General features: G+C 49.5%; 2 protein-coding genes across 10 annotated transcripts in view; one reads left to right on the top strand and one right to left on the bottom strand.

Annotated features, from left to right (window-relative positions):
- The window catches only part of FNBP1 (formin binding protein 1), a 109249-nt gene extending 106232 nt beyond the window's left edge, over positions 1 to 3017 (top strand). Inside the window, exon 19 of the mRNA XM_087752473.1 lies at positions 3 to 3017. Coding sequence (XP_087608599.1) covers positions 3 to 10 — 8 coding nt within the window. The 3' untranslated portion in view covers positions 11 to 3017. The remainder of the gene's footprint in view (positions 1 to 2) is intronic.
- Positions 2599 to 27997, bottom strand: USP20 (ubiquitin specific peptidase 20). Of its 9 annotated transcripts, none has more exons than XM_087752467.1 (26): positions 27339 to 27996; positions 26266 to 26304; positions 23627 to 23741; positions 23197 to 23250; positions 22442 to 22504; positions 22161 to 22292; positions 21477 to 21573; positions 21217 to 21286; positions 20513 to 20626; positions 19312 to 19390; positions 17519 to 17960; positions 16447 to 16584; positions 15061 to 15173; positions 14451 to 14623; positions 13884 to 13978; positions 13282 to 13315; positions 12791 to 12836; positions 12335 to 12515; positions 11735 to 11861; positions 11471 to 11640; positions 10758 to 10839; positions 10278 to 10386; positions 9775 to 9877; positions 9456 to 9527; positions 8295 to 8479; positions 2599 to 2797 (listed from the first exon to the last, which is right to left on the bottom strand). In XM_087752467.1, the coding sequence occupies exons 3-25, from the start codon at positions 23705 to 23707 to the stop codon at positions 8319 to 8321; spliced, it is 2736 nt and encodes a 911-aa protein (XP_087608593.1). In that variant the 5' UTR covers positions 23708 to 23741; positions 26266 to 26304; positions 27339 to 27996; the 3' UTR covers positions 2599 to 2797; positions 8295 to 8318. The 9 variants fall into 9 exon arrangements, with proteins under 9 accessions (XP_087608593.1, XP_087608590.1, XP_087608592.1 ...); XM_087752464.1 differs by lacking the exon at positions 2599 to 2797 and adding an exon at positions 7222 to 7874; XM_087752466.1 differs by lacking the exon at positions 2599 to 2797 and adding an exon at positions 7222 to 7488.
- Positions 27998 to 27999: the final 2 nt, after the last annotated feature.

Here is a 27999-nt window from a genome sequence, read left to right as displayed (position 1 = left end):
AGATTCCTAAAGGTGTTTGTGCTGGTGCAAGAACCTCGGGGCGAGCTTGTCACAGAAGGAGAAACAAAATGGTCTGTTTACCCTGCAGGCAGTTAAAACACACCCATGGAAAGCCAGACTCCCAGTCTTGTCTGGAGTTCCCACTTGAAAAATTCAGACCTAAATTCCATCCCAGTACCATTCAGATGCTTGCTTTTTTTCATGGCATGCTACTTGTAGCTCAGATTAACTTATCAGCCTTTCCCACTCTTCTGCCAGCTTGGCGCAGCCCCTCTGTAAAACGTAACCAACACTTTCCCCCCACCCAGTCCCTCCCAGCACAAGGCAAAGAACTGCTGGCTGCCCTTTGCAAAGGGTAACCAGAGAGTCCCAAGCATGTACTGGCCTGTCTGTCCTCCCTTGTCCCTCAGTCCATCTGAGCGTATGCACTGGTCCATCAGCGTTTCACGTGGTGCCTTTAGTGCTAATCCTGCAGGTAGTCTCATCAAAAAGCTTGGAAAGGAGGTGCGTGCAGGTGGAAAGCTTCCCCGGGAACAGTGTTACAGCAGCTGGACTGGGCTCTGAATTTGCAGATATTAAATCTGATCCATGTGCATTGTTCAATATTCTGCTTTCCCAAAAGGTCACTAATACTTGTCAGCCTTTATGTTTTTTTAAATCTAGGCTGATGCTCATTCCAAGTATTAAATCCCTATGACCTTGCTGTTCCTGAAAGCCTTCAAGCTCACGTATGTACGCTTGTTTTCCTGCTCGTTCTCTCTGCCCCCTCCTCTTTATCCCCCCCCCCCCTCCTCTCTCCCTCCTCTTCCTCACACACACACACAGACACACACAAACAGAGACACTGGCATTTTGGTTTGAAGCCCCATTTTGCTTGTCACGAAGACCTCCGTTTTGCTCTCGTTTCAGTCTGCATGCTCGCCCTGTTGCCTTGCCTGCGCCCACCTTCCCGAGGGCCACGTTATTTTGTGGCTCGTTGTTGTTAATCTCTTTGCAGTTTTCTTTTGTCGGTTTGTTTTTCAGCATTTCAGACCTGCCTTCTCCTTTTGCATGACCTCTTGTGCGCTCTCATCAGTTAATGTTTGAATAACACAATTTTTTTAGAAAAATAAAAGAAAAAAAGAAACCGCGCTCTTATTTCGTTCTCCCACCTTGTCACGGACTGGACCTCGACCCAGAAGCCGGACAGGAATTGTGACCATCCTGTTCTCGCATGGTTTTATTTGAAGCAGAAGTAGCATGATAGGTGATGCTGCGCTTTATCGTGTCGTGCAGTGGAAAGAGAGCTATAATACCTCCAAATATCACACGATCTGGACCTCAACTGCCTAAGAAAGGGTCAACTGCTTTCTAAACTGCTATATTCTACCTGTTGGTTTCCCCTGAATCTTCACCATTGCTGGGATTTTACAGTCACCTTGTACACGTTTGAGCCCCGTAAGAGTCACTTGCTACTTAATAGCTCCTGAGGGCCTAATTTATTCCTAGATCACCACCTCATCTGGGGAGATCTGCTTGCTCTTAGGGAAATCCCCCTTTTGTAAAACGCCCGGAATTTGAGAAAATTGATACGGAAGCCACTACGGACAGCGACCCTAAAGCGAAACCTCTCCGGTTTAGTTTGCAGACAAACGTGTGTCCTTTTGCTGCCTGCTGTGCTTTTACGCAGGGTCAGCAGACAGAAATGTGTCCGAGAACCATCTGCTCCCCGGGCTGGGGATTGCCCAGTCGCCCCCGCTCGGGATGAAGCAATTTTTGAGTTGGGTTACACGTCGTGTTCGTAACTCTGTCCCTTTCTCTCCATTCAAGATACCAGCTTTTATTTTGAATAGCACGAAGTCCCTCAGTTCTACAGGCGGTACTGTAGCTGTTGTATTATGGTGCTTAATATCTGCAAGCATCAACCAGCAAAAGGTTATGTGTTTTTAATCTAATTTAGGTGGCTCAGGAGCCTGCACCGAGAAGCAGGCGATACCAACACTGAGGCCGGTCAGCTACAGCGTTAGCGGTGTCGGAAGGGTCGTAATTAAATCACCATCCTTATCATTGCTGCTACGGTGGTCGCTTAACTGTTTAGGTCCACGAGCCTCCGATAGCGGAATGTGATCCGCACGGTTGGCACCTGTGGCTTTGTACAAAGACTTGTGCCAAGGCTTTGTTGCATCCATCTATCGGGATCTGAATGGTTAAGCGGTTAACAGGTGTGCAAAAATATCTTTCAAATATTTTTTAGCTGCAGTATTTTTATTCTCGTGTCCAATGCACTGTTGAAGCAGCAGCTAGAAGAATTCATTTTCACCTATTGTTGTGCCATCTATGTAAAAAATTAGATAAAAGTTTGCTTTTATATATTTAATCTAGGTGGACAGTATATTATTGTCAGCCTCTGTGGAACATTTGAACAATTGCAATGTCTGTGTTGCTAAACAGCGCTTTAGAAGGAGCATTAGCTTTAGCTGACTGATTTTCTTCAAAAGTTTTATTAAAAGACCGTGTATGGAGTTTTTATAAACTTGGCAACTGGTTCCCGAAAGCCCGGATCTTAAAATTTACTGCAAGAAAAAAATAGCGACAGTCATGTATTGTAGCCTCCGCATCTCTGTTCCGCTGCCTTTATTCAGGGTAATGAATGAGTAATTTTGTAGAATTTACCTTTTGCAAAATCCGAAGGACTAAATACGTGACTGGTTTATAAAAACTCTGCTTGAATTCAGTAATCTCGCCCAGAAGCGTGGACTGTACCTCCTACGAAATCTCATTATCCCCAGCAAAAGTCTCTAATGCCCTTTCTTAACACCTGTAAATAGAGAAGAAACATATTTACTAATACCGAAAGTTGTGTTTAATGCTGAGTATTTTTCAGAACTTCATTTAGTTCGATGCATATAGTTCTTTGTTTTCCTGCCTGAAGTGTCAAAAGACCTAAAAGAAGCCAAATTCTATTTTAACATGACGATGTCGAGCACTTTTTTATTTGTATATGTGTGTGTATGTGTGTTTGAGCACTGATCTCTAGACTTCGGTGGCATCTCAGTGTTGTGATTTCATTGCCAATGTAAAAGGTTCTGGTGTTGCCCATTCATTTCTGGAGACAGAATTCAACCAAATAAAGTGCTTCCATTTGAAAGCGAATATCGACCTTGTAACAATGAAAGTCATCCACGTATTTAAATAAACATCTAATTCCAGAAGTACGGCTTCAGTGGACCCGTTTGATCAGCCCGAGAAGAAGAAAAATGGTTTTGTCGCTTTTCTTTCCCAATAAAGACGGCAGAGCCTCTCTGGGGCTTCCCTGCTTTGCCGCGGTACTCGGTTGGACCAGATGATCCCTGGGGTCCCTTCCGACCCGGGGTTCTCTGGTTCTGTGCCGCTCTGGCCCTGCGGTGACCGTTCTGCCGTCCCACAAACGTTTCCAGCTGAGAAGGGGAATTCATTCGGCTGCGACTGTTGCAGCCAGATAGAAATGCCGCAGCCCGAAGCTCCCCCGAGCTGCTCTCGTGCTCCTCGTCGCTCCCCTTGGCTGCGCAGGGATTTGGGTTTCCCTCCAGCTGTGAAGCTTACAGCGAATAAGCAGAAGCAGCCTCTTCCAGCGGGCGCTCGCACCGGGCCGCCGTATGCAGGAGAATGGTAACGGTGTCTTACTCATGGTACTTTGGGGTTTTATTTCATATTATTTCATAGTGGAATTTTCAGGTATTTGGAATATTAATTTGGCTCTGCCTGTACCTTTGGGCACCTGTCCCACGTAGCTGCGTCCCATCGGGTCACTCCGAGACGCAGTTTTATCAAACTTTTACCTTTACAGCTGGCACTGAAGAGTGACTGAAGCGGTTAGGGTTGGTTGGTTTTTAATTTGGTCGTCTGAGGGGAAAGAAAAACGCGCTGTTCTGGTTGGGGTTGTTGGGGTACCTGGGAAAGAGGGGTGCTTCTTGCTTTCTCCCGCTTCAGGAGGAGGCCGTCAGAACTGGAAGCTTGGGGAAAACTTTGCCTCTGAGAGCGCTGGAGCTGGCAGCGCCCACAGCGAGCGCCGTGGTGTAAGTGGAAGTCTTGGCAGGGGGTTTGGATACCGATTGTTCAGGCTTTAAAACCGGTGCAAGCCTGGCAAACGCCGCGTTTGCGCGGGCGGGCGCGACCACGCAGCGGTGGGAAAGGCGGCCGTGCTTCCCTTCGCTGAACGATCCGCGAGCCCGATGCCTTTCTGAGGCCGGGGGAGGATACCCGCAGTTCCACTGCGGCGTGCAGGGCTGGCGAGTAGCCTGTGTCTCTCTCTAGCCGAGACAAACCCCTGGCCAGCTCCTGGCCGCCTTCTCCATCCCCTGCCAGGCCGCTTCATTGGAAATGGCCTCATCGAGCGGCCGTGAGGATCCGCAGTTGCACAGCTCGTGGAGGGTGACCCCTGGCTGACAACTTCACTTGCCGCAGCTCTAGAGAGGGTTTTTTCCTCAGGTCAGATTGCTATATTTTTTTTTTTTAATGGAATTTCAGTAGTTCTTTGCCAGCACTAATTAACATCCCTGTCAATTCAGGACAAATGAGTACTGTTTATGAAACAGTCTGCTAGTCTTTGCATTTTTGGGAAGCAGCGAATAGGAGGGGGTGTCTGCCTGGCTCTAACTTTGATTTATCTCGAGCAGCATTAGCATTGCGAACTTTAAATAGCAGCAGCACAACCAACTGCGTGATCGAGGGCCGGGAGCTGAAGCCAAGCTGAGCAATAACTGCGAAGAAAATAAAAGGAGCTTTCCACACGCCGGCCGCGTCGCTGAAGGTGCCGGGGTGGACGGGAGGCTGCGTGCTTTGGCCTTTCGGGAGGGCGGAGACGCGCCACCGGCACCAGTGGGCTACCGAGCAAGGCCGGGGGCCGGTGCTGGGGGAGGCGAAGCTGCGGGGTGCGGGTGCAGTCGCCCAAGGGTGAGCCCGCTCCCCTTTCCGCGGGCTGAGACGGGACAGCGAGTGTCGGGCAGGGGGTGCAGAGCGCTCGTCCTCCGGACGTCGAGCTCGGCCGCATCCAACTGCTCTGTCTGACCGTGAGGCCGCAGCCGGGGCGCGAGGGGAGCCGAGGGAAGGGGAGCGGCTCGTGTAAACTGGACCCCCCGGTACCCCCAGAAGACTGCGGGGAGGGAGCCGATAATCTAAATCCTGAGCATTGAATAGTTCTTTCATCTCCCCTTTTTTTGCGATCGGCAAGGGACCTGATAAAATAAGGGGAAAATGAAGCGATTGGCAAAAAGAACTGACTGGAGTTCAGCCGTGAAACGTTGCTGGCGTCGGCAACGGGTCCCAAAGGCAGCTGCGTTCGGGACGCGGGCTCAGAAACGCCGTAGCTGCCTACTGCGGCGTCGGAGAAAAGCAAGGCTGCAGTCAGATTTCAAATGAAATATAGATGCAGAACTAAGCTTTGAGTGTTTTAACGGACAGAGGGTAACAAAAAGTGCAATTATGGGTTTGCCAGAGCAGCACTGGAGCGGTTTGTCCAGCCGCTGCATAATCCCCTCCCTGGGGGAGGGCGTTCGTTAACGTCTCCTGGACGGACCCGAGCTGCTCTGCAGTTGCTGAGGTGACCGGGCTTGTTTGCGAGATGCGAGTTTTGGCGGTTGACTCCAAGTTGCTGAAGAACAAGCTGCGCCGCCTTATTAACCCAGCCTGAGCTCGATTCCTTCGGATATTCCAGGCTTTAGCTAGTGCGGCATCAGTCGCTGCTCTGGTGGAGAACCGTGCTCGGCCTCGGGCAGCGCAGCGTCGCCTGCCTGGCTCAGCTCCTTGGGTCATTCACGGTGGTAGAAGGTGCTGGCAAGAGCAGGGTGGGTCCTGGGGCCTCGGTAGCGAGGCTGCTCTCCCGTAAGCGTTGCCAGGGAAGCGGATTAGATCAGAAATGACATCTTCAGCCACGGAAACAGACTGCCGGAAACCTGCGCAGGCTCCCTCCTGGAAACCTAGAACAGCTCGAAGAAACTCCGGCTGCTTCCCTTGCAAGTTACTTTCGTGGTCGGGAGCAGCCGCCGAGACGAACTCGGCTGGAACGGGGTAACTGGAAGAGGAGGAGGAGATCTTGGGCAGCGGAGCCCGCGAGGAGCAGGCGCCCTCCTCCGAACGAGCGCAGTACCCGTTAGCGGGCTTGGGCTAGCGGAGCTCGCTGCTGCTCCGCAGGATTTATTGCTGGAAAGCCTCTGGGCACCAGGAAGTTTGGATTTATTTTTTTTTTTTAGTTTTTTTTTTTAGTTTTTAAATTTTTTTTTCTTCCCTAACACCATAAGCTCCCTGGAAGCTGTCAGGCCCGCTGGCCGCACACGGCAGGCAGCAAGTCATGCAACTTGTTGAATGCACATGTATTTATTGTGACACGTTTTCAGCACAAAGTCTAACACTTAAGCACAGGAGTGTTACTAGGATCTGGACAGCATCCTCTGCAGGGCACGGACAACACGGACATGCAGCCCTGCAGGCTCTGCAGCGGACTCGAAGGCGGCTGCAGTGGCTAACGAAGACAGCTTGAAACAACGAGAAACCCCGACAGCGGCTCATTCCCTGACCTCCCCTCGGGCCTGGCTGGGTATATACAAACATCCAATAAACAGGATAGTAAAATTAACATGCTGAACCATTTACAGACACTTTTTTAAAGAAGTTGCTATTTGCAACAAACATTTGGTCTAAAAAAAAAATCTGAAGGCCACGTTTTTCTTTCCAAATTCTCCTCTCCTACCCCCTCTCCCACCTTCTGTCTTTAAGTCAGAGCAGCCTCTGCCTCCCTCCTCCCCCTCTTTTCTGCGGGCGCTCAGGAGGTGCCAGGGACCACCAAGGCCAGGCTCATTCAGGTTCCAGCACCACAAACACAGAGGTTGGTTCCTCAGCCCATGCGAGGCCACCTCTGCCCTGCTCTGCTTCCCTTAATTGGCACTCAAACGCTTGCACAGATTTCACTGTTGCCTTCCCGGCTCACGAGAGGAACAAAGAACTTTTAAGAAGAGCCCTGCTGAGAAAAGTAGTGTTTAGCCTTTTTTGTCTCCCTTCCTCTCCCCCCTGCCTGCTAGCGGATGCTCCATGGCGGCGTTAGCCGCAGTAGAGGGGGATCAAGTTGGTTCTGGGTATTAAATGAGCCACTGCGCACACAAATGACGTCCGTGTTGAGAAGCTGGAATGACCTCGGCGCGCAGGTAGGGGCTTGTTTGCAGAAAGCAGCTCCTTCCTAAAATGCTGCTTCAAGGGCCTGGGGCCTGGATGACCCTTCCCCGGCCCTGAACGACCGCCCCGTCGCAGGGTGGCCCAGCGGAGCAGGCCCTGCGCCAACAAACGGGCTCCTCCTCGCCCTTCCCCTCCCCTCTGGCTCTCGCGGCAGCCGCGGGACAGCTCTAGGCTCACAGCGGGGCCACGCTGAGAACGGGGTTACGAACCAGGAGTCCTCAAGTCTGCATCAGAGCTGGCCCGTGTCCCGCTCCAACGAAGGCTGCCCGGTAACGGCTCGGAGTTGAAGCTGCTCGTGTGCCACCCCTGTGAGCAAAACACCTGGAAGGCTGCATCCCATAGCTACAAAGCTGCCGGGAGCTTTAGCGGAAAGAGAACAGTGGGAAGCCATTGGGAAGGAGGCCTCATCTTCCAGCTTGGTTCTCTGAAAAGGTGCTGAACACATGAAATCGGATAGGAGGAGAAAAAAAAATTCTGCAGGACCATGAAAGGTGCGGCGTTAGGGGCTAGGGGAGAAAGAAACGGCCTCTTTCAACATTTCTTCGTTGATTGCAACTGAATTTGCAAGACTCCGATAAAGGGCAAAACTAGGAAGTTGTGACAGCTGCGCACCACCAGCACAAAACTACCGGGAGACCTTGCGGCTTTAGTCAGCGTCAAATAACAGGTTTCTCTACTTGCGACACTGCCCGCTGGAAACATAAATAGTGTTTCATTATCTTTACACGTTTGTGTTAAAAAGAAAAGTGCCAAAAGCAAAACCCGCAAAGGAGCAGAGACTCAGTTCAGTGGGGGCAAGCTGGGAGCGCTGGTTTCTTGTAAGCAAAGAAAAGGGAGAGGGCTCGGGTCAAAACATATCCTAGCGAAGCCTGGCTGCGGTCTCCTACCACAGCTTTAGCCAGAGATGAATTACAGAGAAGCTGACTTTCTCCCAGTCTTGCCCAGCACCACCCCCACGTTCAAAGCCACACGAGAGGACGGCGGGGGAACCCTGCCTTCCCAGGAGTGGTGGTGGGAGCCGCACACGCCTTCGAGGACCAGGCAACGGAAGAGGTTTGACTCCTCGGGATTCCCCAGCCTTCCATCCCCACACGGAGGTATCTGTGCCGTACCTTCCCTGCCCCGTCCTGCACAGATCACACAGCCCGCGTCTCTGCTTCAATCTTCTGCTCCCCGTGTAGGTTTTCCAGTTCTTGGACCTGGGCCACGTTCTGTCTGATGGCAATCTCTGGGCCCCCGCCGTACAGCGTGCTTAAATAAATCCATGTCTCCTCGGAAATCTGCCCGTAGTCAGCACCTGACAGGGACGAGAGCAGTAATCAGACGGGCAGGCGGAAGGCCCCTGGCCCGTGCAGCCGTTGGAGGGGAAGGTCGGGGCACCGCAAGGCGAGGATGTCCTCTCCACCCCGCTCCCCCTGCACAGGCCCACCCCCAGGAAAAGGCAGGCACCGGCGGTTCCTATCCAGTCCCACCAAAGCCCCCACAGCGGGGGTCCCCACGATCCCCACCAGCCCTTCCGCAGTGCCACCCACTGCTGGAAGCCACCGGGGCTCCGCGGCAGCGTAGCGGGCCGCTGCGGGGTCACTTCTGCCTTCCCCTGAGGGGAACTGAGCAGGAAGAGCCCACGCTGCCAGGGCCCGCCGGACCCCCTCTCCTGCACGGCAGCGAAAGAGCTCTGAGCCCGGGGGGGCCTGCAAACACGCCGGTCCCAGACAGCCGGGGTTGCGCTGCCTGGGAGAGACTGAAAATCCTCCTCCAAGCTGTCCTAGGAGGGACAGCTTAAGGTGGTCAAAGCCCAAAGCAGGGAAAGCAGAGAATGGCGCCATAAAGGTTACAGAGGAGGAAAGCAGAAGGGGTTGCTTGGCGAGGTAACCGAGATACAAATGCAATCTTTATCTGGTGCCCAGCGAGGACAGCACAAGCCATGTTATTTCACAAGCTGGACCACAGCAGATGCGGAGTAAAGACAAGTCAGGAGCCAGACAAGATCAAAGCTGCAACACTGGGCAAAGGCGAGCGGTGGAAGGGGCCTGGGGAACAGCAAGAGCAGGAGCCGGGGGACCGCAGGCTTCCCTGCAGCAAGTCACATCAGCAAGCTGGCCAGGCAGGAGCTGAGATGGCTCACTCAGGGCAGTCAGCACAGGGGTGTGCAGAGAACCGTCATCCTCTGCAAGACTGTCTTGCTCTGTGAGCGCTTCCCTACGGACAGCCAAACCCAGCGGAACATTCTCCTTCACCTGGGAACGCTACAAGGCGGCAAGCACAAGCCTTACCCTGCTTAACTTGCACGTGGCCACCGGCTTTTGTGAGTGCAATCTTGCTGTTGTCGATTGGTCCAGGAGGCTCTGTAAGAGCAGAACAAACACGTCAAAGCCCATTCTGCTTTCCACATTGCCACCAGATTCAGCTCATTTCCCGAGCTAGTTCTGTTAGTTCTGCCTTGCCCTTGGGGAGCTGCAGGCAGCCTCGCTGGTGTCTGAGCTCCCTTCAGCCTCACGTCATAGCAGGTGCAGTGCCCACTGAGGAGCAAAGAGACTTGTTTCCATTCCACCTCTCGCCCCCGACAGATTCCAGAAGTCTCTGGCTTCTTACCGTTGTCCTTCCCCTTGACAAAGGCTTCCCACTCACGGAACCACTGCATGCTGATGCAGTAGATGACGCTGGGAGACTCCTCCGCCTGGAAAGCCTTGTTCAGCTGGGAGAGCAGAGAACAGAGACATGGAGGAAGGATTCAGTCGCTCCTGAGATCTGGAGGAGCCGCTTCCGTTAACTCTAAGGCAGCCCTGCCATTCTTCAGAAGAACCCCCTGTAATTCTACCACCTTCCTCACAACCTGTTCCTGCTCACAAGAGCAGGCAAGAGACTAGGATGGTTTCAAACTTTGTGTCTGCATGCAGCCATGCACAGCATTATCGTGTCCCAGCGGCCCCTCCCCGTGCTGTTAGCACCGGGGAACCCCAAGGTCAATCTCCTGGCCATGCTGTAGGTCACGTTCTGGAAAACACGAGCAGGAGTTTTCCACTACCTGTCTGTGACAGGTCTCCATTTCCCACCTCTGCCCTTTGCTGTTGCTTCCAGACGCTTCCCGTACGAACCTTGATGAAGGTGTCGATTTCAATTCTCCTGCGTTTGGCCAGGGCTTCAATCTCCACTTGGCAAATGGAGCACACGTACAGATGGTTCACAGCAGGGCCGCCCCCGAACCTGAGCACAGGAAGAGAGGGAGGGGAATGGAGAACTGCAGGAGAATGGCAATGCTTCCCAGCCCGGAATCCTACAGAGATGGATTTTTATACTACTACAGATGCTGGTAAAGGAGGTGCAACTGCAGCCGCTTTCTGAACGGAGAGTACTGCCTTTGCTCGGTGGGTCACACTATTCCTCTGGGACCAGGCACCGACACAGCTCATTTTGGTTTAGATGAGGAGGATCTACCAGACACGAGCCTTTGCCAGTCCACCGAGTACTGCCTACCTTTAAGGTGCCCTGGGAAGGGATTATGTGTTGGTCACTGCCCGAGGTGTGAAACAAAACCCAAAACTCACTGGGAGGGAGAAGGGAGTGGCCATATTCACCTGTTGTACAGATATTCCCACACGTTCTGGGGCAGAATCACAACCAGGTCATCGATGTAGTGGTACTTATTAGGAGGGATCCCTGCGGAGGAAAGGCAAGAGGGAGAGTTAACCAAGGAACTCCTCATCGCTGGGTAAAGACACAAATAAAAACAGGCAGATCTTCCTTGCTGAAAACTCCCCGATTCCAGAATCTGCTCCCTCTGCTAACGGAGACAGGCAAGAGTTCATTAACTGTGGAGGTTTCTCAATTCATGGCGTCAATTTCTAATCCAGTGCTTCATTTCCAGTTGGCAATTTATAAACACGAGGGCTCCCCAGCACAACAGACGAAGCAGCAGAACGGTAAAGCGTGGTATCAGCTCTCTGCAGCGGCACGTGCGCCATTCTCCAAACAAACACTGAAGGCCAACCTTGCTGACAGGGTAACACAGATAAATGCTGCCTTATCTGCTTGCTACAGGTTTGTTTTTAAAAACAAACAGGAGAACTGAAAACTGTTGTTTCCCAGCACTGTGCGTCCCTCCAGGCCTCCGATCAGCAGGACAACGGGGTCATTGTCTCATCTCTCCCTGAGCGGGCTGGAGTTTCTGCCAAAGCAGCGGATCCTACTGCAGCGTACGCTGTGTCAGGACTACGGCTGAAGCTTTTTTTGTGAAGCATCAAGGTACAGCTGGGAGTTGCTATTCCCAGGTCCAGCAGCACTGCCTTACCTCCATGAGAGCACAGAAAGGTGTGATTGGTGATGGGACCAGGCTCAGCAAAGGTGTTGAATTTATTGAGCCACTCTCGAGAGATGTAGAACTGCAGTAAACTGTGCTCCTTCATGCTGGCAAGGGACACAACCTTCTGCCGCTCTCGCACAGCCTCTTCACTGCTTTTCCTTAAGTAGGAAAAGGAAGAGAAAATAAGTAATTCCTGAAAACTTTGTTTTCCAAACCCATTTCTGGGTATTCTGCAACCAGGGCACTGCTCACCTGTAGAACAAGACATAGGCTTCTGCGTTCTGTACCACGGTCTCGTGGACTTCGGTGACATACTGGTCATCAAACTCGTACCACTGCCCATTGATCACGTTCTGGCAGTAGGCTATGTAATGCCCACCTGTAACAGAAAACGCGACGCTGCTGGGATTCGGAGTGCAGGCAGAAGTCAGGCCTGGGATAACGTCAGCAGCACACACAGGATTAGCTGCTGGCAGAGAATGGAGAGAGCAGGGGGGGGGAAAAAAAAAGGCATAATTCCTGTTCAGGCAAGCTTTGCAGGAGCAGGGGAGCCTGGCACCACCATCCTGATTTGCCTTCCATGGAAAGGGCCTCTCAGCAAGACTGAACATCGGGAAAGGGTTTGAGCCAACCCCGTGGTGAGGCTGAAATAACTGCAGGGGATCTGTGGGAAGCTGCTCGGTTCACTTTTCAAAGGGTAGAGGCTGAGCAAGCCTGGGAACGGAGGGGGCAGGTCTTACGCTGCGCTTCACCCCAGAAGAGGTGTTGGCTAGCCTTGGAACACGCTTCTGCTTTGCTCATGCTCATCTTGTTCCTGTCACCTCTGGCTGTACTCACAGAAGAAGGACTTACTGCCTGCTGTGCCATGGTGACAGATGACCGACAGGAGATCGTAGGTGGTGATCTGGGAGACGCACTCCTTGGCTAGGAAAGGTCGCAGATCCAGCCCTTCCAAGGGGAAGGAGACATGACTGTTGATCTTGAAGGAATACATCACCTCATGCCGGAACCGTTTCAAGTGGATGCAAAGAATCTAAAAGACCAAGGACAGAGAACACCGAAGCGCAGTTTTGCCATGGGTATTCTGATCCAACAGCACATCTCTGTGCATCTGATCTTTGCAAGAGTTCTTTGCCTGTTAGCCATGAATCCTGCTGGCTCATCAGCTTAGAAGGGGGAAGTCTCTTCTGGTCTAAATACAGGGCTTTTTGCCACCAAAACAAACTTCTAATTCTGTTCTACCTCTAGCCTCCTTACCTCCTCAGCGGCTGCTGAAAGAGAACTAGGAAACAAGGTGCTTTTACTCACCTCTGGTAGCCGGAGGACTTTGCAGTACTTTACTCCATTCCGCAGTCTGAGGGAGAAAAAGGAACTAGCTGTGAGAAATCTCTAAAGCAAAGGGATGCCAAAAGGCAAGACTGGGTCTTGCTCACTTTGAAATCCAAGACAAATCCTGAATTCCAGCAGCAACAAATTCAGGCTCTTTGCAGCATCCTTCCCAAATGAGGTATGGCACGAGCAGTTTGTCATGCCTCTTCTTTCTAATACAATAGCTCCGTTACTGCCAAGCCACATCCCCGTTCATATCCCTTCTTCCTTTCTTTCCCCGCAAAGCCAGCGCTTTTCCTCTGCGCGATCAGTGACCTCTCAAGACGAGAGCTCTAATTAAAGGCAAGGCAGATTTTACATGCCACTCGGCAGAAGAAATGTCCACGCAGAGGGCATAGCAAAACGTTTGACAGCAGTACAGAGAAATAAAGTTGCAGAAATACAACGCAATACAGATAATGCAAACTTACTTTTTACACCGTTCACAACTGTACATGTTGTCCCCTGTAGAGGAAGAGAAGAAAGGCATTATGCAGTCACTCAGAGCACACAACGCTGATATGGCTACATTTCCATCCAGTGCAGAGAAACCAAGTTAAGTGACCTCTTGGGGAAGCCAGGGTGAGAAGAGATCGAAACCAGCACTTCTCTCAGTAAGTGTAGGCAAAAAGAGAATGCAGTCAACTAGCAGAAAAGCATACAATTGCCCGCTGACACAAGTGAATACAGCAAATTGTTTTAAGCCCTCTAGAGCTTATGGAGTGGATGGAGAAAGAGAAGAAACTAAGGTGGCTAAGGAGCCACAGCGCTCACAACCAGCCAACGGCCATGCCTGCTCCTCGCTGAAGACACTCTCACCCCGATTCAGAATGAAAAACCAGCACCCCTGAGCAGGTGAGGAAACTCGCTTCTGCTCAGAGATGCTGAACTGCCAACTTTTGGTACTGCCAGTCTCTAAGTGAAATACTGAGGCAGGATTTCCAGGAGATTTAATCCACCTCCAAAATGCAGGTGAAATACTCCTCTATGCGGTTTTCCTTGTTTTGTGCTGACCCCACTGAAGAAAACTCACCCTTCAACTCATCTGCTGCAAAAAAGGCAGCAAGGCAATCCTCCAGCGTCACAACAGGACCCCAAAACCAGCTAGGGATACAGGACACCACAAATCTGCAAAGAGATGGGATTAAGAGGAAGAGTTATACATAAAATAGCCAGACACTGTGGCATACAAAACCCCAAATGGATGATGGGTTTCTTTCTAGCTGTAGGTCCTAAGCTCATCACATGTCCCAGAGGAGCAAGGAAAGCATGATTTCTCTCAGCTGATGATTGCTCAAACTGGAAATGATTTGGAAAACTACACCAGGAATTCATTTGCTCTGGAGGGCAAGACTGAGCTAAATGCAGAAGTGAGGGATTATCAGCTGCACGAGAGATCTCAGGGTGTACGACGGAACTGACGGAACAGTAGCAACTGGTTTCCATGAAAAGGCTCAAAGACCTGTGAGGTACCACATACTGTGGTCCAAGGAACGGTTACAATTGTCATTCGCTGTAAACACCACTGGTTAGGGACAGCTGCCTTCCAGCGCTGCAGGGCGAACCCCAGAAAAAAAGAGGTCCTGATTAGGGAACACACCTCCGGATATACTCCATGATGAAAGCAATCCAGCCTTGTGAGGCATAGTTGTCCCCACATGCCCCTGTCTTAGCTGGCACGTTTTGGTAGATGGCAGAGTGCAGCTTGGCCAAGTCCTCCTTCCCTGGGATTGGGAGTGACAGGTCCTGGAATGTCTCCACTGTCGTAGAAACCTGGAAATATCCAAAAGGAAGAGGTCTGAGTTTCCTGTGCATGTAATGGAGCTGGGACCTGACCTTCATCACCTTTTATCACTGCTTGGATTTTGTCTAGGCTAGAAACCTGAGCTGGCAGCAAGAGCAACTCGCTCTCGCTAATCATTCTTCACTGCTGTCAGCAGGATGACTTTTGTCATGGTTTTTGTAGCACTAGAATCAGTTTTCTAATGCGAATGGGATATTGCTAGGCCAACTCAGTAACACGGATAAGCACACAGACTCCTGCAGAGAAATACAGCTTCTTGGCATGGCAGGTTTCTCACACCTCCCCCATCATGCACCCAGCCTCATTTTAGCAGGCCTGCTGCATCCCACGCTGTTTGGAAATAGGAGCAGCATTTCTACAAGCTGGAAGACTGTGCTCGTTGCCTGACAGCCACCAGACAACTCACTCTGTCGCAGGTGAGGCACTGCACCAGGCTGAGAATGGAGCCGTCAAAGATGTCAGAAATCACACTGCGATAACGAAGTTCTTTCTTCTTTTTCCCAGAAGCCTGCATCTGGGCTGAAAGACAGAGAAGGAAGCCCCATCATGTAGCAACTCCTTCCCAGTCTCCTGTCTCAGTACAGTCATGCAGCTGTACAAGAACACAGGACAAGCGCTGTCCTGCATGTTCAGATGCCACTTGCGTGCCAGTGGGACTGCAGAGCCCGTTGTAAACGGACATGAAGAACACTGCTGCTTCACGTGGTACAAGAAAGGGGGAGGCAGCCAACTGAACCAACACAAATGCACCAGCTCTCAGCAGGCAGAAATTGTCTTACTGGAAATCCTGTTTCCATCCTCTTACTACATGCTTAGAAGCCTGGCCCTGCCACAGAGAGTCCCTGCTTTTCTGAGGTCTTGCAACATTTTGCTCTAAGCTTTACACTTTACCTCCTCTCCCTCCTCACCTGCCTGTGTACTTTGTCCTTCCCCCCCCCCGACATTTACCCTGTGCTCCCCAGGAGTCTTGCACTGGAGAGGACTCCCCGCAGCAGGGACTGGCCAAACACACAGTTTTGTTTAATAACAAACCCTCTTCCCCACGCACACGTGTATGGAAACAAGAGTGCTTTTTATCCAGCCAGAACATCTGTGGCTGTGCTGACCTCAGCCAAGGGGCTGGGACACAGTTGAGGAAAGAATGCCATTATTGAACAGCTGTAGGGACAGTGGTATAAGCACGTGCCATTGCGTTTGCAGACTATGCAATGCTGAGGGATTTCGATTTGCAATTTGCTTGGGACGAAGAGACCAGTTTGATAACAACAGCAGCCAGGCTCCACTTTGAAGCCTAACAATGCTCCCAGCACTGGACTGGCATCTGCAGCCTTAACTCTATTATTGTGAGCCCAAGATGTCCAAGAGGCAGGAAGCTCGCTCTCGGTAACGTCATCTTACAGTTCTTTGGCCCACATGCTATGAAATTCAAGTCTGGCAGACAAATGTTTACACATCTCCGCACTCCCCTAAAGGGACGGAGCTTGTGCCTAGGACTTCATAGCCATTTTATTAATAACAAACACAGCATGCAGATGCAGACATGGAAATCGTTTCAGACTCTGATATAAGAGTGTACTACAACATCTGTTGTGCCCAAAGCTTGACTTTACCTGCAGGTTAACTGTAGTCTTTGCCTAGCACTATTTTAGAAAGCACTGAAGTCCATGGGAATCAGCACTTCTTACAACTGTTAATCAAAAATGATGATGGATTCCTTCTCTCTTCTGTAAATGAACCCCTCCTCCTCTACGTGCTCCCCCCTTTGCCTCCCAGCATAGGCTCTTTGCACTACCTTTCTTGAGTACGTAGGAAGGTCCAAGCCTGGCAGGACTGGAGCGAGGAGGACTGCTGGAGAGCTTGGAGTGCATTTCATGATGGACTGGACTACAGGGGCGTGAGGAGCTGCGCACATAGGCATCATTGTCAGGTTCTGTTTGGGAAAACAGGGAGGGAGAAGAGCACTGGTGAAAACCCCAGTTATGAAAGGCAACCCTACTGCAGTCAGTGTCAGCCCAGCTCTGCATCCCAGCACAGAATCTTTCCCAATACGCCCAGTTCAGTGTCTATTAACTATCCTGCTCGCACAGGCCGGCAGATAGAGCTTCCTTAGTGCATGGATAAGAGTGCATACAGAGCTATACTGAACAGCTAATAATTATATATAAAAAAACCCACCAACCCGCCATTTTTTCACACTTATGACTAATTAGGTTTTGCAGCTTGCTCCTGTATCCCTAATCCAGATAGACAGCATTGCTGTCTTCAGTGCCAGTTGGCAGAGTAAGACTCTTACATAAAGACGTGTTGAAAGATCGGATATGTTCAGTGTGAGGTGACTCCACACCTACGTCTTAACTGCTGCTCTTTTCTTTTCCCTGAGACACAGAAATGCACAAACTGTGCATCTCCCTTGTCTCTCCACAAAGCCCACAGTCCAACATTAACAAATACCTCCTTCCACGCCTTTTCCACAGCTAATATTTCCCCAGGCCAGCCTATCAGATAAAGCAATGTACACATACAAAACCTTTTTTTTAAATTAGGAAAAGGCATAAATAGAGTGTTTGCAGGTTTGGCAGAGCCAGCTATCACTGTCTTCAGGATGTAGTCTTTACTCAGCTCCATAGCACTTTAGCCCAGCTAAGCACATCTCTGGCTCACGTATTACATTTTCTTATGGAAGTGACCGTGCACAAAGGCAGAACTACTGCCGGGACACTGAGGAAAATCTTGGGTACAAAAATCTCTTGAAACCCATAGAAGGAACAGTCACATGATGTGTTGTTTGCCACTGCACTACAACACTGTCGCTGCGTAGGATAACATGTCTTCTCACAAATAACATGACTGGAAGAGGTGTATACCCGGTGTCCTACACGGACTGGCAGGACGGGGAGCTGGCAGCATCTCAGGTGAGGCTCTACCATCCACTGGCATCATAGTAGTATCAACATCTGCGTCCTCATCCACCTGCTCCGAGTTGCTGCGCCGATGGCCACAGGAGAACTTTCTGTCCTTCATCCTCTCTTTCTCGGAGATCCCTCTCCCTGCTTCATCCTGGATCAACAACTCTGTCTCTGCCAGGGAGCTGCTGCCCATGCCCGCTGTGGTCCGACTCTGACCATCTCCTTCACCCCTGTCACTGCTTGAGTCACAAGAGAGGAACTCATCCTCTGAAGGACTTCGGTCACCCTCTCGCTTGTCGTCCTGGTCACTGGTATCCAAATCCCTCGTCTCTGCAACAATTGGTTCCTTCAGTTCTTCGTGAAGCTGATCCATCAGGCACCGCAGGAACTCCTGAGTGTCCTGAAAACCAGAAGGAATTCCATGTTAGTATCCGTCCAGAAATGGGGCGAATGAGAGGGGCAAAAGAGGAGATGGCTCCATTCACAGCCTCTTTCAATGCCACCCACAAAGGTTAGCCAGCTCCGCAACACAAGGAGACCCAACTAAAGCAGAGAGAGTACCAAGGCCATGTACCAAGAAGCCTGTCTGCTACATAAATGGTTTTAACTCCTAAATTATAAAAGGCCCAATTTTTATCTGAACATCTTCAGCTGAAAGACACTGAAAAGCCAGAGAGCAGCCATAGCATGCAAACCATGAGCTTATTTATCAGGGGTTTACCACCGATAAGAGGCGAGAGACAAGGAGAAACCTAATGAAGACAGCAGGCCGTAGAGAATAGACTCTTACCCACAAAACAAATTTCATGAACACTGACTTCTGCTCGTGGCAATCCCTCCCTTAGAGAGGGCAGATTAAAATCTTTAATAAATGGGGAATGGAACCAGAAAGCGAAGACTATACAGTCTAGGTGCAAGCTCCTACATTCATAATACATGGTAAAAGAGCTGATACATTGGCTTCAAAGGAGCTGCTGGAAAGCAACTTGGTATCTTGACAACTCCAGAAAGTTAATTATGACGTTTCTGTTATTTTAGGGAAGTTTGGCTTTTAGCCTGCCCTGTCTTCCTTTCAACTTTATCTCTTTACAGCTGAGAGTTTTCCAATCCAACATACTTCACATCAAAGATAAATATAGAAATTCTTTCATTAATCATTATTTTTATCCTCTGTTTTGATTTCCTGTCACTATCACAGTTTAGATGTACTGTCACTTCTCTTGTAGATTTTCTAACCATAGTTTGATGTTTACATTTTATTCCAAAGAATAAACACAAGAGAGACGCTGATAAAAACTTCAAAGAAAAAAAAGGATAGTATCTTTAAATAAGATTTAGTTTGCTGTAATTCCCAGAAAAAGAATACAGAACAGTCATATCTTTAACATTTTAGTACAGATTTATCCAGGTTTCTCAGCTCTGACATGACTAAAGAGTACCTAACTCCCATATAGCAGGTATCAATAGATCTCTAAGCTCTTTATAAAGGAGGTGACCATCATAATCTCAGAGGTGAGAAAGCTGACACAGGAAAATGCACTGATTTGGTACCAGCAAGACAGAGGCAGAGCCTGGAAGAGAACCCAGGTCTCCTAAATCCCCCCCGAGTGCTCTATCAGATCACCAATACTGACACAAAATGGACACGACCCCTGAGCTCAAGCTCTTCTTTCTGAACACAAGCAGCACTGCTGCAGGAAGAAAAATCCCACCATCTTTGGAATAATGGCATGTTTTTGTTGAGGCCCCACCTGCTGCGCATAGCCTCGGAACATGGGGTTGACGAGTTTAATTCCATGGGATAGACTGCTTGGAACAACATAACTCGGGCTGTTTAGATATTAAAAAAAAAAAAAAAAAGAAGTTAGTTTGCTTATCAGGCCTGGAGCCAGTTTGTCTAGTAAGCCATAGAACAGGGTGTGGTAACTAGTTAAAGAGGACAAAAGGTAATTATGCACCTGCAAAGTCCGGGCATATATTTCTCTATTAGCTGGCCGACATACAAATTGAGAGACAGAAAACATCTCGCAGTCATTTCAGTCTGTCCTTCCAGAGAGACTCTTCCCTAGAGCACATTTGACTTAAAGCTCTGGCCACACTTTGAATGGTCTCAAGTGATTCTTTCCAGAGCAGGGTTTTGCAATGAGTTACTTGGTTTGATTTTCCAGCACCATGTCTGTCTCAAAATCTGGGTGGGCTGGCCACCCAGTAAATGAGGTAAATCAAAGCCAACATTAAAATGACATTATATTGCTTCAAAGTCTACAGCCTTCTCTTCCAGAAAGACACAGTTCACTTTTGCTCTGTATCTTACCTATCCCTTGTTAACAACTAACATGAAACAAACATGCAATGCCATTTAAATTCCTAATTTGATTTTTGTCAGTTGATTGCACAGAGCAGACATCTTCAGATTTAAACAGAGCTGCATTATTTTACACCATCCTTTGAACTGATCTAGAATTTGAACCAATAGCGAACATTTCCCAAAACGTCACCTGCATTTCCCACTCCCTTTGGTAAAAATCTCCCTTATCGCTTTTTCCATCCAAATCATCAATCCCTCTGCTAATCAAGAGCAGTGCAATTAAGTGCTGGTCAGTCCATGCAAAATACTCAGAAATGGCCAAGAGTATTCCCTTACTCCATCATTTTTTCTTCATTGCCAACAGGAAAGCTATATTAAAAAAAAATCTCTTCCTTTTCAAAGTTATAACATTAAGCATGTATTCTTTTCACTGACATCAATATGCCCACTTTATCACCAGTAGCAGGATATGGGATCTCTAGATATGGGGGGAATCCTCGCATACCCATCTACGTAGGGTTTGAACCGACTGCCTTAGACAATGCACTTATCCCTGAAGATCAAATCCTCTTTGCTGATGCCAGACGTCAGGACTAACATAACTACGAAACCTGTCCAGGTTAGATTAGGGAGTGACCACTCACCGTTTCTTATGCCAAACCTCAGACACCAACTTCTGGTAACTTTTGCACAGCGCTGGTTTCTTATCTGTACGGACCAGTCCACCACATTCCAGAAAAAACTGTGTAAGAGGTGGGCTACAAGAAAAAAAGAGAAGAATTCAGTGCACAGAAATTTCTCCTCTGCTTCTATTTTAGGGTTTATCAAAACTTAAACGCATGCCTTTTCAAAAGCATGCTTAAGATACTGTTTTTTTAAATTGAGGGAAGAAGCGATTCCAGATGCAGACTTGTCTCCTAATTTGAAACAAAAGAAAAAGGCTGATCTGAATCTGTTCCCAGTATAGAGAAGAGATCTTGGAATCAGCTCTCAGCAGGATGGCTAGAGAATATTTTAGGATATGGGTTGTTAGAATGATATCACTGGGGAGAATAAAGAGATGTGACATGCCTTCCCATACGATAAATACATTTCTGTCACAATAGAAATTATGAAGTTTTACTTCCAGCACTCATCTAAACATGAGTCTTGTATGTAGCCACAAGCCGGCTATTCACTCCGTTTCCTACTGTAAAACTTCTATTGCCCTAAACAAACAGGAAATTTTTCTGCACCTAGCCTGGCTGGTTTCTCTTTGCAAGACTCACGAAGGTCTCGGATCAGAGGTGCCACTTTTGGTATTTAGTGAAGTCTAGTAAAGACTCTACTGAAAGGCCCTAATGCCTACCAGTTAGAGAGAGCCTGAAGTGCTGCATTCATGTAGCAGGAGTTCCCAAGATTTTTCATTCCAGTAAGGCCTAAAGCACAAACAAGAGAGGCATGAAACACTTTCCAGACATGCTGCTTTCTACATTCCTCCCCAAAGGAGAGGGAATTCAGCCCTTTCTAGGCAGTCTCCACACTCTGCTCCTAGGAACCTCTCAGTGCAGGTCCTACAGATTGCAGAGTTACCCTCGCAGCCCTTTCATCCACTCAATGCAGAGTTACCTCTTGGTTTCAAATCGTCATCTTCCGATTCAGATTCGCCTTCATCAGCCACTGCAATTGGAACAGCTTTCAAAGGGTGAGCAGGCAATGGAGAATCCTAGATTAAAGACAGAGACATAAGCATCAGTGAGAGGCCTCCTTTAAAAGATGAGTTGTGAGAGATATTATCCTACACATAAATCAAGCCAGCCTTTAAAATAGGCACACTGGAGAGAGAAGAACCAGTTGCACGGTCTACCCTTCTCACTAATGCAAGGAGGGAGTGGAAGTAGTACCATTACTGCTTCCAGCACACATGATAAGAGAGGCATCGGGAATATGCAGCAGTGTCACAAGTACATGTGTTTCTGGTCTGACAGCTAAGATTTCCATGGGCCATGCATTGAAAATGAAGATGTGACAGCTGTTGTGGTTCCTCCCAGAAACAGACGCCCCATGGAAGAGGCCAGGAAAGGTTAAAAATAAAGACAGAATGGATATTCAAGTTATCTGGAAGTCTTCTTGGTCGGAGATCCTATAAGGTGAGGCCACTGGTCCTCTGATGGCAGGTAGCTACTTTCAGTGAAAGAGTTCCTATCGCAACAAAAGCCTGGATAATAGCAGAAACCTCTCGGCTAATTTTGCAACAGGTAAAGAAAAACCCTGCCAAGCATTGAACCCTGCCACGTTGTGACACAGACCCACCGGTTCAGTGAACTTTACTGGCGGTGACTGCGTGTGCGTTGCCAGCCGCTGGTCCAAGAACACCTCCTTTTCACAAGCGTAACACCAGACGCGGAAAGTGGTCAGATTCACCGTCAGGTTGTGCTTTTTGGCCTAAAAATTAAAAGGTGAAATAATGCATCTGATTTGACAGCTGGCTCAAGCTGAAGCACTGGACTACCAGGATAGGGTAGAGGAGGATTAGGTAATGGGAAAAATCCAACTCTTGTCCGTCTTAAGATGGACAACAGAGAAAAGTTCACCTGTGCATGAAGTGTGCTGTGGTCAGCAAAGGACTCCCCACAACCAACATAAGGACAACCAATCTAGCGAGAGAAAAGAGCAAAAGTACAATGGGCACAAGAAATTAGACCCTTTGTAAAATAGCCCGCAACTCCAGTCCCACCAGCAGCTGCAACTTCAGAATTGATCTTGCCAGTTTTCTAACCTGCTTTTTATTCAGGGCCCAGAATAAGACAGAAAACTGGAATTATTTAAGAAAGAAAACCTGGAACCAGGTTTGCACTCACGTAAAGGCTCCATTCCAAGGCAAATGCTCCAATGGGCAGCTCATTTGAGCAGTCTCGAAACGTCTGGGCATTGCAGTGTAAAAATAAACGGCGGCTGCCCACCCACATGCCCCTCATCATTCCTTTCAGCCTCGCTGCCCTGAGCAACATCTTCTGAGGTCTCACACTTGCAGCCTCCCTTCCCAGTTGCTGGCAGAGGCAGGACCCAGCCAACAGTCAATGCTGGGCATTTTATTCATTCCTGTTGGGACTACCAGGGGGCAATCAATTATGAGGAGTGAACAGTTACATCTCGGCATATTCGGACAGCGTTAGCCTTTAGTCTAGGGAGTCTTTTCCGTGAAATCCATCAAAAAACAGTGGACAGTTGTACTGTGAACCCCCTCTTTGCTTCCCGCTTTTTTTTTTTCAGTACAATACTTTTTTTTTAAATTATATTGAAGAGAAGTCCCACCATATCATGCACACAAAGAGCAAGCCATTTTTACCTGAAGACAAGCCCAGAGATTTGGTCCCACAGCTCCACAAGACTGGCAAGTTCCCTGCATATTCATGATAAAAGAAGGTTTGTTTGCTTGTTTGGTTTTTAAGTAACCTAGTCCTTCAAGAGTGGGAAACTTCTCTGTAAGACAGGCCTCACCAACCTGCAGCTCACAGTATTTCATTTCTTAATACCACACTTCCAATTACATATACGCTTTGCAGCGTTTTAGCTAAGTGACACGTGACACGACAAATAGATCAGATGGGGTCGACAAAGGCTTACTTTATGGGAGCTGTGCAGGGTGCATCAGCGCTGGAAGAAGAGATTCTGCCTCTCCTCTATGGAGACAGGCAGCATTTTCTTCGAAAAGCATAGGTGCAAAGCCATGCACGATAGCTAAAAGGGAAAGGACTGACAACCAGAACACCCTGTACCTTGGATTTAAGCAGCAGATCATCCCGGGTCACCTCTCCTATGGAATCCAGGTGAGGACAGATGTCTCTTGTATCCCCCATTTTCACCAACGCTCACCTACGGGCGGCTGTTTTCCTGGGAGAAGAAAGGATAGTTCCTTCCAGCTACATGTCAGATTTGCTCTCACAGACTCTAAGAAGATAAATTAGCATGTTTTGTATACTAGAGATTGCAATACCCATCTTTAAGGTTCAGAGATCAAAACAAATCTAAATCTGGAGTCAGTCATATTAGCTAGCACAGTTCTGACCCGTTGTTGAGTGGCTGCATTGTGGTATCGTAAGTAAGTGAGCAAGGCAATGGGGAGGAGAAGGAAACACATGAATAAAGCTAATAATCGGTACGATGAGGAATGTGCGTGCAGGGAGGTGCTCGGTACACAGGCATAGCTTCAGCAGCAGAGCTGCTGACTCGGTTTCAGGTATGGGGATGGATTTGCTGTAGCCTCAAAATGAGAACAGCGGTACAGAGACCCAGTGACCACCCTCTTCATATTAAACTCCCAGACTGTCTGGATCACGTAGCATCTCTGAATGACGCAGAGTCCTACAGGAATAAATAAAAACTCCCATTAACTCGTACGTGCTTTACATACATAACTTAACCGGTCTTGTACACCATGAATACTCAGCAGTCCATGAACCTGACTAGACTGATAAGCTACGCTTTCCCCTCTAGAGACTGGGTGTTAAGTGCTAGCTCAGCAGGTAGGGCGGGAAAATAAATCTGGTGATCTGAACTGACTGCCTCTTGCCAAACACAAACACGCAGCATGAAAAGATACAGATCTCATTAACCTGTTTGCACGAAACTTAGATTAAAAGTGAAAGGGCGCTGCAGCCCAAGACACGAGTATTTAGCCTATGGTGTCTAGGGGCTTCATGCTACCCATACTGTGCTGATCTGAATCTAACAGTTATTACACTGCTTTATCAAACATTAAAAATATGATTACTGCTATAAATGAAGCTGGGCAAGAGGGAATTAGATTTAAATGATCTGCAACACAGATAACCAGTCTTCAGTCTCTGAGGAATTTACCATTTCATAGATAGATTTTTAACAACGTGAGCCACATAACTCTCCAAGACCGTACAAAATGTAACGACACGCTGTTCCGCCCGCCTCGTACATCCAAGCACCGCAAGCACAGAGGATTTCATAGCTGCATGCTTAAGAGCACAATAAACACTTTCACGGTGGTCCATGGGTATGTAGAAGACTTTAAACGTGTCTCAGTAACATGCAGCTATGGAAAAAAAAAATGAAAAGAGTTTGTGTTTCTTAAGCATAGTTTAAGTAACCTCACTTGTGACTGTTAAAAAAAAAAAAAGAAAAAAGAGGACAAGTGATATTAACAACACAGACCAGGATCCAAAATATTACTATTGGCTGGAAATGAAGCAGATACGAAAAGCCCACATCATTACAAAAAAGAAGTGGAAAAATCTGATGAACTTGAAGTTAAAGACTCCAGCAGCATGGCTGCTACGCTCTGTTGTTTTCACATTTTGAGGACATTTGAAAGAATTCCCAGTGTTATCTGGTCTGAATCACTGACAGTGGGGGAAAAAAGGGGGGGGGGGGGGGAGATAAACAAATAAGCCATATCAGCAACACTCATCTTGGGAGCTGAAAAGATTGCCTAGCACCTTGCCTTGGCAGCAGACAAACCTCAAGGATAAATTTATAACAATGTTTTTCCAGCACTCTTTGGAACTGAATAAACTAAACTGGAGCAGCAAAGCAAAACTGGAGAGGGAGGAAATCACATTTGCATGCCAGAGAACACAACAGTGGTTGTAACCAGGAACTCAGTAACCTGTGAAGAGATGCTTAACAAATAACCGAGCAATTTCACGCAGCTTCACAGAGAAGCAAAATAGTATCATGTAACATATGTTGACTTAAAAGACAAGTGACAAGAGCGCAGTATCTTTGACTAACACATAAAACTGGGACACTTTCAGACTCTGAGTCCCGTCATCAAAACCGACTCCTTTTCCCAAGTGCATCAGCTGGTCCAGTTTGGAAAAAAAAAAAAAAAAAAAAAATCAGTGCCATGTTTGCTAGTTCACCTTCCTTGATTTCTCATCCCTTTCCCAGAAGAGGTTTCCCAGAAAACCTAATGAACAAAAAATTGTTTTAAAATTAACTCCAGACTCCTTCATCTTCACCAGCTTCAGCTAACTGGGAACCAGTTTTGGAGCACACTACGTTAAGTAGAATCTTGTGGATGTGGGTGGTCTTGGCGCATTCCGTGGGACCACCGCTCTGCTCAAAATGAAACCCATGCCTTTAATCTTCCCAGCACTGGGATGCTGATCCTCCCACCTAGGGCTTCCCTTTTTGAACAAAACAGGGAAAACCTCATTTTCGCCTCTCAGCCCTGACTGAACGCATCAGAAAAAGTTTGAGTCGTAACTGATCAGAAGGAAGCATTCAATCCCTACCTTCCCACGACTCTGCCCTAAGAGCTTTAGGTGCCGCACACAGCGCTCTCGCACTGCTCAGGAAACTAGGAATTTAATAAAAGCACTGCCAGAAAGCTTAACTTGGCTTGTCAAAATGTACTGTGTATGATGGGAAAAGAAGTTACCTTAAAACGAGTCCTTCAGCCTGTCTTTCTCAAGCACCACTGTGGAAGAACAGTACACGAACATGTCAGAACAATTCCACAGTAAGTGCAACCTACTTTCAGTTGCTTAAATTGCTGCCAAACCCGCTGTCTCTGCCTTCTACAGTAACACATTTCTCGGTTGTTTTTTTTTTTTTTTTTTGCTTCAAACAACTGTGTGGTTCTGTACCAAAGCTAGAGCCAGCTGTCAAGAATTTCAGATACATGCAGATTCACGGTCTGCAGAGTAACTGTACAAATAAAAGAAATCCTAGCACTGTTCATCTGCAAAACAACTACCAGGTCTGCTCGCTCATCTTGCATAACCTACCAAGATAAAGGAGTATCCGCAGTTGTTCTTAGCGACATTTTATACTTGAGATACTGAAGAAAGAAATATTTACTGAACTGCCCTACTGACAAAGAAGAACCAGAAACCAGGCGCTTCTGACTCTTGGCTGAACGTTTGCACCGCATCACGTACTGGAAAGCCAGGCGGTTTATGTAGAACAGGCAAAGGAGACCAGGTTTTAACGCAGATTTATTACTGGAGGTCACAACACGACGGTGCACCTAGAGATTCAGCTTTTAAAAGAAAAACACCTTCGGGAGCTGCCCCCTCGCCTCGCTATTTCGCTCCTCAAGCGCAGCAGACCCCCGAAATACAAGTCCTCTCCTAACAGACACCACGGCTGCTAAGGGTGAGTGAGGCTGAATATAAACATCCCCGCACACCGCTGGGTTCGGGCAGGACGAGCCACCGGCCGCCCCGCAGGGTCCCGCTCCGAGGGTCGCGGAGGCCGCTGTGGCGCCGGGGAAGGCACCGGGCCCTGTGGGGGCTGCAGGGCCGCCCCGCTGCCCGGCCACCGCGGGACCTCGGGGGGGACCGGGCCGGAGCCCCCCGGCCGCTGCTGCTGCATCACCCCCGGCCCGGCGCGGCCGCCCTCCCCACAACCCCGCGTCCGAGGCGGAGCGGCCGCGACGGGCCCCGACCCGAGGCCCAACCGCCCGCAGCCCGGCCTCGCCGCCGCCCCCAGCCCGCGGCCCCCTCTCACCTGCGGGATGCTCGGGGCGCCGCCGCCCCCGCCGCGCCGCGGGGCTGCGCCTCAGGCCGGGCCGCCGGGTAGGCCGCGCCCTGCGGCCCGGCGCGGGGAAGGGCCGCGGCGCCCCGAGCAGCGCGGGGAGGCGGCGGCGGTGGCGGCGGAGCGGCGGGCACCGCGCAGGCCAGGGGAGGGGCGGGGGCCGGGCCGCGGCGGGGCGGGGAGGAGGCGGGCGGCGGCGGCGCTGCCCCTGCGGAGGCCGTTCCCCAGGGCTCAGAGGGCCCGGCCGGAGCCCGCGTTCCCCGAGCGCTCGGAGCTCAGCCCCCGGCGGGGCGTCTGGTGCGGCGGGCGCTCCCGGAGGGGCGAACCCCGGCTCTCCTGCTCCGGCCGGGGGCGGGTTTGGCACCAGCTCGGCTTGAAGGGACGGGGTTTCAAACACGCGTGTGTGACAAGCGCCGGGGGCGCCTTTTCTCCCTGGCGGCCGTGACAGACACCGCGCAGGGCGGCCACGGCGCGCCCCTCACGACTTACACGGGATCCCCTCAGTAAAGATAACTCGTGGCTGATTTCCCTGGTTTTTGCCCCACGGAGCTCCCCGGGTACGTCTGCACCGTGCCCGGCGGAGGCTGACGGTGCCTGGGACGCTCCCTGCAGAGGCTCCCCCGGTTAACGATGC

The sequence above is a fragment of the Nipponia nippon genome, unplaced genomic scaffold (assembly GCF_047370975.1).
Source record: "Nipponia nippon isolate SJK-2023a ecotype South Korea unplaced genomic scaffold, ASM4737097v1 scaffold_16, whole genome shotgun sequence".
Lineage (NCBI taxonomy): Eukaryota > Metazoa > Chordata > Aves > Pelecaniformes > Threskiornithidae > Nipponia > Nipponia nippon.
This window is presented reverse-complemented; position numbering and strand designations above follow the sequence as displayed.